General features: G+C 54.5%; 1 protein-coding gene across 1 annotated transcript; it reads left to right on the top strand.

Annotated features, from left to right (window-relative positions):
• Nucleotides 1-3,323: 3,323 nt before the first annotated feature.
• On the top strand, nucleotides 3,324-6,949 carry BTG2 (BTG anti-proliferation factor 2). Its single transcript, XM_036398622.2, has 2 exons — nucleotides 3,324-3,529; nucleotides 5,684-6,949. The coding sequence occupies exons 1-2, from the start codon at nucleotides 3,370-3,372 to the stop codon at nucleotides 6,019-6,021; spliced, it is 498 nt and encodes a 165-aa protein (XP_036254515.1). The 5' UTR covers nucleotides 3,324-3,369; the 3' UTR covers nucleotides 6,022-6,949.
• The last annotated feature ends 1,576 nt before the right edge of the window (nucleotides 6,950-8,525 follow it).

The raw sequence follows: 8,525 nt of genomic DNA, 5'->3' as shown, positions 1-8,525 counted from the left end.
GGAACCTGCCCGGTGGGGCTGGCTCATCCTCATCATCCTCATCATCATCAGTGCCTAATGAGCACAGTTAGCCCCTAATGGTTAATTAATAGCCCTGGTTATTAGAGCTGTTCTGGGCTAGGCTGCAGCAGAGCTCCTGCTCCAACCCAGTGACTCAGGGCTGGAGGATTCCATCCCAAAATTCCTTAGGCTGAGGGAAACCAGCCCTGATCCCAGCTGGGATGGCCAAGCTCAGCTCAGTGAAATAAATTTTATTTTAATTTTTATTTTTAATTTATTAATTTTTAAATTTTAAAGTAAATATATTTATTAATTTAATTTAATTAATTATCTTTAATTTTTATTTTTAATTTATTAATTTTAAAAAAATTAATAATTCATTTATTCCTTTAACTTTTAATAATTTTTATTTTTATTTATTAGAAATTAATTTTAATTTAAAAACAATTTTATTTCTTAATATATTTTAAAAATTAATGTGTTTTAATTTTTAATTTAGTAAAATTATTTTTTAAATTTAAAAATAATTTTATTTCTTAATTTCATTTAATTTTTAATTAATTATTTTCACATTATTAAATTTGGTTTTTCTGGCCATTTTTGCACATGGGGGATGTTTCCCACCAGGATGGTTTTGCTGGATTCACATTTTTTTGCTTCATTCCCATTTTTTCCTGCTGATCCACGTGCCCAGGTGTTCAGAGCTCTGGATGTTTATCCAGCCTCTTCCAGGGGCCTCTGGAATATCCAAAATATCCAACCCCCTGCCACTGCAGCCTGTGCTGGGCTCTCCCAGGCCTCTCTCATTTGTGGTGCTGACTTCAGGGAAAAAAAAGGAAAAAAATAAATAGGAAAAAAAATAGGAAAAACCCCCAGTCCTCAGACTTTAATCCTTGGGTTTATTTCAAAGCTTACAAAGGCAAATCTGGTTTGTGGTGAGAGATTTGCCTGATTTCTTCTGCTCTGGGCATGAATGGGGCGGCAGATGGGGAGGGGAGGATTTGGGGACCCTTGGCTGTGTCTGCTCTCAAACCTGAGCCTGCCCTGGGCACGAAATGGGGTCAGGAGCTCTGAATTTCCCTTTTCAGTAATTTCCAAATTTCCATTTTCCTTCCCCTTATTCCTGTCTCATTCCCAATTCCTGTTCACAGCCCTGGGTGGGAAATCCCTCGTGCAGAGCAGGAATAAAACCAGAGCAGGAATAAAACCAGCTGCAGGCTGCAAGCAAAAGACCTCAAAAAAAAATCCTATTACAGCCCAGAATCCCGGGAAATACTGGGAATTTTGAGACCTGGAGGTGCTTGAAAACCTCAGGCCATCCCCACTTTTAGGAGTACAAGTGGGTGATGCTGCCCCTTGCTCAGGATAATTTTCCAGAGGGACAGCAAGTCCAGAATAATTTTCCAGAGGGACAGGAAAGGGTCAGCAAGTCCAGGATAATTTTCCAGAGGGACAGGAAAGGGTCAGCAAGTCCAGGATAATTTTCCAGAGGGACAGGACCCCAAGGATCAGTAATCCAGGATAATTTTCTAGTGGGACAGAAAAGGGTCAGCAATTCATGGATAATTTTCCAGAGGGATTCCTCATCCCAGCTGCTCCCAGCACTTCTGTTGAAAATATCTAAAATAAACTTCTGGACACCCATGAAGAGTTTAACAAAATAAAACCAAACCCTTCTGTCACACATAGTAATAAAACCAAAAACACAAATGAAAAATAACAGATTGAGACTGAATGTAAGGAAACCTTTTCCATCTCTAAAACAACCATTCCCCAAAAAAACCCTACAACCTCCAACCTTAAAAATCCACAAAACCCAACCAGGCAAAACCCTAAACAACCTGATCCGGTCTCACAACTCCACCTCAAACAACAAACCCCACTACAAACCTCCCACCCCACCGTGCCAGTTCCCCCCTCCCGTGTTGATCTGGAGATGCCAGGTGAGCACCTGGGGAGCAGAGGGCGTTTTCCTCCCCATCAGAGCAGAGCTGTGGCTTCAGGTCCTCCCCCAGGACCTCAGGGTTGGTTTGGAACCGGGGGAGGTTGGTTTGGAGCCATCCTGGAGCTCTGGTGGGGAATATCCACCCGAGATCCCAGCCCTGCCTCCATAGGAGCTCTCCCATGGATGATCAAAGCCCAGAGCTCACCCTCCCACTGCTCTCTTGCTCGGGGCCAGTTTCAGCAGGAGCTCTCTGGGCTTGTGGTGGCTTCCAGGTGCTCCTGCATCTCCCACAGCATCAGCGTTTCTCCTCTCCCTCCCTCTGGCCTGGCTGGCAGCACCTGGAGGCTCCGTGTGCTGCTCCAGCCCTGCCTGCCCTGTCTTGTCCTGGCCGGTTCCTGGTGTGGGACACGGCCCTGGTGCCACCTCCTCCTGCATCCCGTTCTTCCTCCAGCCTGGAGTGGGGCTGGGAGGTCCCAGGTGTCCCCTGCCACCTCCTCAGGTGGGGTGGGGGTGGCACGGTCACCTCTTGTGTTTTGCAGGGACACCTGGAACCTTCTTCAGAAGGTTCAGGAGGTTCAGGGGGTGGCACTGTCACCCCTCATCTCCTCCAGGGGACACCTGGAACCTTCTCCCTTCTTCAGAAGGTTCAGGAAGTTCAGAAGGTTCAGGGGGTGGCACTGTCACCTCTCATGTCCTCCAAGGGACACCTGGAACATTCTTCAGGAGGTTCAGAACGTTCGGGAGGTTCAGGGGGTGGCACTGTCACCCCTCATCTCCTCCTGTGTCCCTATCCCTGTGTCCCTGTCCCTATCCCGGTCCCGTCCCTCTGTCTCTGTGTCTCTGTCCTGTTGCTCTATCCCTGTCCCTGTATCCTTATATCCCTGTGTCCCTGTCCCGTCCCTCTGTCCCTGTGCCTATTCCTCTGTCACTCTGTCCCTCCGTCCCTGTGTCCCTATCCCTATCCCTCTGTCCCTATCCCTGTGCCCCTCTGTCCCCATCCTGTCCCACTGTCCTTGTGTCCCTGTCCTGTCCCTGTCCCGGTCCTGTCCCTCTGTCCTTGTGTCCCTGTCCTGTCTCTGTGTTCCTGTCCCGCCCCTCTGTCCCTGTCCCTCTGTCCTTGTGTCCCTGTCCTGTCCCTCTGTCCCTGTCCCCCCCCAGGTCCCCCCAATCCTCCCCCGGTAACCGCCCCCCCCTCCACCCCCTCGCGCTGTGACGTCACCGCGCTGAGCTCAGCCGCTATTACCATGCCGCTCATTTGCATTCCCTCATTTGCATGCGGCGCGGCCAATGGAACGCCGCGGCCGCGCCGTGACGTCGCGCGCGAGCCGCCCTATATAAACCGCGCGCGGTGCCAGCGGCCGCCAGTCCGAGCGTCGCGGAGCCGTCGAGGAGAAGGTCGCGGGTGTCGCCGCGTCCCTGCCGGGATGAGCCACCGCCACAGCCAGCGCCGCGGCCCCCGGGCCGACATGGTGCCCGAGATCGCCGCCGCCGTGGGCTTCGTGTCCGGCCTGCTGCGGACGCGGGGCTGCGTCAGCGAGCAGCAGCTACAGGTCTTCAGCGCGGCGCTGCGGGAGGCGCTCACAGGTGAGCTCGGGGCGAGGGCGGTGACAGAGCCCGCTGGAGGCCGGGCTCTTCTGGTGGCCCTCGGGGCCAGGGGCACACTGGAGTGCCCTCTCTGTGCTCCTTTCAGGACCTGGCGGCCCTTCGAGTGCCCCCCAGGGTGCTGCGAGGACCTGGTGTCCCTTTCGAGTGCCCTCTGTGCTCTTTCCAGGAGCTGCTGTCCCTACCGACTGTCCCCCGTTGTTGCTCCGAGGACCTGGTGTCCCTCCCGTCTTGGTCCCGGGACCGGGTGTCCCCTCCCGAATGGCCCCCGTGTTCCTTCCAGGACCTGCTGTCCCTCCTTGGTGCCCCCGGTGTCCCCTCCCGGGACCGGGTGTCCCCTCCCGGGACCGGGTGTCCCCTCCCGAGTGGCCCCCGTGTCCCCTCCAGGACCAGGTGTCCCCTCCGGGGTGCCCTCCGTGCTCCTTCTGAGACCTGATGTCCCCTCTCGTGTCGCTCCCGAGACGTGGTGTCCCCTCCCGAGTGGCCCCCGTGTCCCTTCTACGACCTGGTGTCCCCTCGGGGATGCTCTCCGGGGCGCCCCCGGTGTCCCCTCCGTGTCGCTCCCGGGACCGGGTGTCCCCTCCCGAGTGCCCCCCTTGTCCCCTCCGGGCCCGGGTGTCCCGTCGGGGACTCCCCCCGTGTTCCTTCCAGGACCCAATGTCCCCCTCCTATGTCCTCTCCAGGACCGGGTGTCCCCTCGGGTCGGGCACCCCTCGGGGCTGTCCCGTGCCATTCTCGCTGCCGTCTGTCCCTTTGTGTCCCTTTGTCCCTTTGTGTCCGGCTGTCCCTTGCGGGGCGGTGCAGACCCCACAGCTGCTCCCGGTGATGCCCCCGCTGATTGCCGGTCCCTGCCGTGCCCGTGCCGGTGTCACCGCCCCTGGCACTCCCTGGGCGGTGCGGGGGTCCCTCCCTCCCGGCCAGGGCTGTTATCAGCCCCGGGAGGGGTGGCCGGGCTGTGATAAGGGGCAGCACAGGGCTGAGCTGTGGGATGGGGCAGCTTTGGGGTGCCCTATCTGCCCCCAGCACCCCCCAGCCCCTGGCATTGTCCTGCGGGGCTTTTTGGGATGGAAGAGAAGCATTTGGGGTGGGCAGAGGGCTGGGGGTGCTTCCCTATCCCTGCCCGCCCTTGGAAAAGGGATTTGGGTACCAAACTTTGGGTACAGAACTTTTGGCCCGGTTTAATTCCTGCTCTGCCCGGTTCCTTTTGTGCTCCCAGCGTTCAGGGAGGCTCTGCCCGGGTGTTTGTTGGGATTTGGCTTTTAAACCCTGAATTTAGTGGGAGCTAAAGGCTCTAAACCCCACCTGCCTGTTGGGAAGGAGCACTACAAACAGCGCTGGTTCCCTGAGAAACCCCTCAAAGGATCTTCTTTAGGATTTCACCTTCAAACCCTGAATTTAAGGGTTTAAAGGTGAAATAAGGGCTCTAAACCCCACCTGCCTGATGGGAAGGAGCACTGCAGACACCACTGCAAAACCCTTCAAAGGGCTTTCTTTAGGATTTGGCCTGTAAACCCCAAATTTAGTGGTGGCTAAAGGCTCTAAACCCCACCTGCCTGTGGGACACCCCTGGTCATTTCCCAGAGCACTAAAAACACCACTGAGAAAAAAGGGCTTTTCTTTAGGATTTCACCTTTAAACCCCAAATTTAGTGGTATCCAAGTGCCCTAAACTCCACCTCCTTTCGGGATGTCCTTTCTCACATCTCTTTTTCCCTCTGTAGAGCACTACAAACACCACTGAAAAAAAAGGGTTTTCTTTAGGATTTCACCTTTAAACCCCAAATTTAGTGGTATCCAAGTGCCCTAAACTCCACCTCCTTTCGGGATGTCCTTTCTCACATCTGTTTTTTCCCTCCGTAGAGCACTACAAATGCAATTTTAAAAAAAAGGGTTTTCTTTAGGATTTCACCTTTAAACCCCAAATTCAGTGGCAGCTAAAGGCTCTAAACCCCATCTGCTTTTGGAATATCCCTGCTCACAGCTGTTTTTCTTTTCCCAGATCACCACAGACATCATTGAGTAAAAAGGGTTTTCTTTAGGATTTCACCTTTAAACCCCAAATTCAGTGGCAGCTAAAGGCTCTAAACCCCACCTCCTTTTGGAATATCCCTGCTCACAGCTGTTTTTCCCTCCCCAGAGCACTACAGACACCACTGGTTCCCCGAGAAACCCTCCAAAGGCTCCGGCTACCGCTGCATCCGCATCAACCAGAGGATGGACCCTCTGCTGAGCCGTGCAGCGGGGCAGGGGGGGCTGGCAGTGCCCCAGCTCTTGCAGCTGCTGCCCCGCGAGCTCACGCTCTGGGTGGATCCCTACGAGGTCTCCTACAGGATCGGCGAGGACGGCTCCATCTGTGTCCTCTACCAGGCCGCCAAACCCCCCAGCCCCTACGGAGGGATGCTCACCTGCAAGAACCAGATGATGCTGGGCCGTAGCAGCCCTTCCAAAAACTACATCATGACTGTCTCCAGTTGAAAAAAAGAGAAAAAAAAAATCCCAAAAAAAGAAAAAAAAACAAACAAAAAAAAACAACCCACAAAACACGACAAAAAGAAAAAAAAAATTTTTTTTCTCCTCCTTGTCCTTACACTGCCAAGACACAGGCTACTGTAATGCCTCAAGCTGAGGATCTATTTTTAAGATGAAGAGCTATTTATATTTTTTAAAAAAAACCTCCAGAAAATCCAAAATTAAAATTTCGGGCGCCGCTCTGAGCCGAGGCGACGCCCCAGGTGCCTTTTCTAAAGCTGTTGCAAGCTTGTGAGTTTCTCTTTTTTTTGTATTATTATCGTTGTTATTGTGAAGCTGAAATCTGCCTGATGATGATTTTGGGGCTGGCTTTGTTCACCTTGGGATGAGGGGGTGAGGCCAGTTTGGGCAGTGTGGCTGCATTGTCACCTTGTCACCGCCCTGTTGTCACCTTGGCTGCTGCTGCTGCACCTCCAGGTGGAGATTTGGGGCCTGGATTTGGTGTCACCTCAGGGCTGGGGAGATTGGGATGGCCCTGCTGGACGTGCTGCAGCTCTGCCCTGCCCTATTGGGGACACTGGGGACATTGGGGTCACTCTCCTGGACGTGCTGCAGCTCTGCCCTATTGGGGACATTGGGGTCACCCTCCTGGACGTGCTGCAGCTCTGCTGTGCCCCATTGGGTGACATTGGGGACATTGGGGTCACCCTCCTGGACATGCTGCAGCTCTGCCCTGCCCTCTCCCAGCCCTGGAAGGGCTCACCTGGTACGTGGAGCAAGGCAGAGACACCAGGGAGTGTCCCCAGGGTGACCCTGGTGGCACTGAGGGGACATTCCTGCTGCTGCCACCACCCCAGACCAGGTGCCTTTTCTAAAGCTGTTGCAAGCTTGTGAGTTTCTCTTTTTTTAATTATTATTGTGAAGCTGAAATCTGCCTAATTTAGTGTTGGATGATGATTTTGGGGCTGGCTTTGTTCACCTGGGGCATGAGGGGGTGAAGCCAGTTTTGGGCAGTGTGGCAGCCATGTCACCTTGTCACCACCCTGCTTGTTGTCACCTCTGCTGTTGCTGCTGCATCTCCAGGTGGAGATTTGGGGCCTGGATTTGGTGTCACCTCAGGGCTGGGGACATTGGGGTGGCCCTGCTGGACGTGCTGCAGCTCTGCCCTGCCCTATTGGGGACACTGGGGACATTGGGGTCACCCTCCTGGACGTGCTGCAGCTCTGCCCTGCCCCATTGGGTGACATTGGGGACATTGGGGTCACCCTCCTGCATGTGCTGCAGCTCTGCCCTGCCCCGTTGGGGACATTGGGGTCACCCTCCTGTACGTGCTGCAGCTCTGCCCTATTGGGGACATTGGGGTCACCCTCCTGGACGTGCTGCAGCTCTGCCCTGCCCTGTCCCAACCCCTGGAAGGGCTCACCTGGGACGTGGAGCAAGGCAGAGACACCAGGGGGTGTCCCCAGGGTGACCCTGGTGGCACTGAGGGGACATTCCTGCTGCTGCCACCACCCCAGACCAGGTGCCTTTTCTAAAGCTGTTGCAAGCTTGTGATTTTCTCTTTTTTTAATTATTATTGTGAAGCTGAAATCTGCCTAATTTAGTGTTGGATGATGATTTTGGGGCTGGCTTTGTTCACCTGGGGCATGAGGGGGTGAAGCCAGTTTTGGGCAGTGTGGCAGCCATGTCACCTTGTCACCACCTCTGCTGTTGCTGCTGCATCTCCAGGTGTTGGATTTGGGGCCTGGATTTGGTGTCACCTCAGGGCTGGGGACATTGGGATGGCCCTGCTGGATGTGCTGCAGCTCTGCCCTGCCCTATTGGGGACATTGGGGTCACCCTCCTGGACATGCTGCAGCTCTGCTGTGCCCCATTGGGTGACATTGGGGTCACCCTCCTGGACGTGCTGCAGCTCTGCCCTGTTGGGTGACACTGGGGACATTGGGGTCACCCTCCTGGACGTGCTGCAGCCCTGCCCTGCCCTGTCCCAGCCCTGGAAGGGCTCACCTGGGACGTGGAGCAAGGCAGAGACGCCTGGGGGTGTCCCCAGGGTGACCCTGGTGGCACTGAGGGGACATTCCTGCTGCTGCCACCACCCTGGACCTGTGGATTTTCTGCTCCCAGGGGCCCAGCCCTGCCCTGGTGGCCTCTCTGTGTCCCCTCTGTGTCCTTGTGTCCCCATCCTGACGCTGCCACCTCCTCCTTGTGTCCTTCCTCTCCTCGTCCTGCACGGGTTGATGTGTGGCACCCCCTTTTTGCTGCCTTTTCTCCTCAAATCTGGATTTTTGGGGGCTCTCCCTGCTCTCTGTGGATGTTTTGGGGTCCTGATGTTGCTGTTTGAAGCCACAGCACTTCCCTGCCCCCTTGGAAAAGGGATTTGGGTCCCCTCTCTTTGGTACAAAACTTTTTACACAATTTTGAATTCCTGCTCTGCCCAATCCTTTGGCATTCAGGGAGGCTCTGCCCGGGTGGTTTTTGGGATTTGGCCTTGAAACCCCAAATTTATTGGC

This window comes from Molothrus ater, chromosome 25 (genome assembly GCF_012460135.2).
Source record: "Molothrus ater isolate BHLD 08-10-18 breed brown headed cowbird chromosome 25, BPBGC_Mater_1.1, whole genome shotgun sequence".
NCBI classification, from domain to species: Eukaryota; Metazoa; Chordata; class Aves; order Passeriformes; family Icteridae; genus Molothrus; species Molothrus ater.
This window is presented reverse-complemented; position numbering and strand designations above follow the sequence as displayed.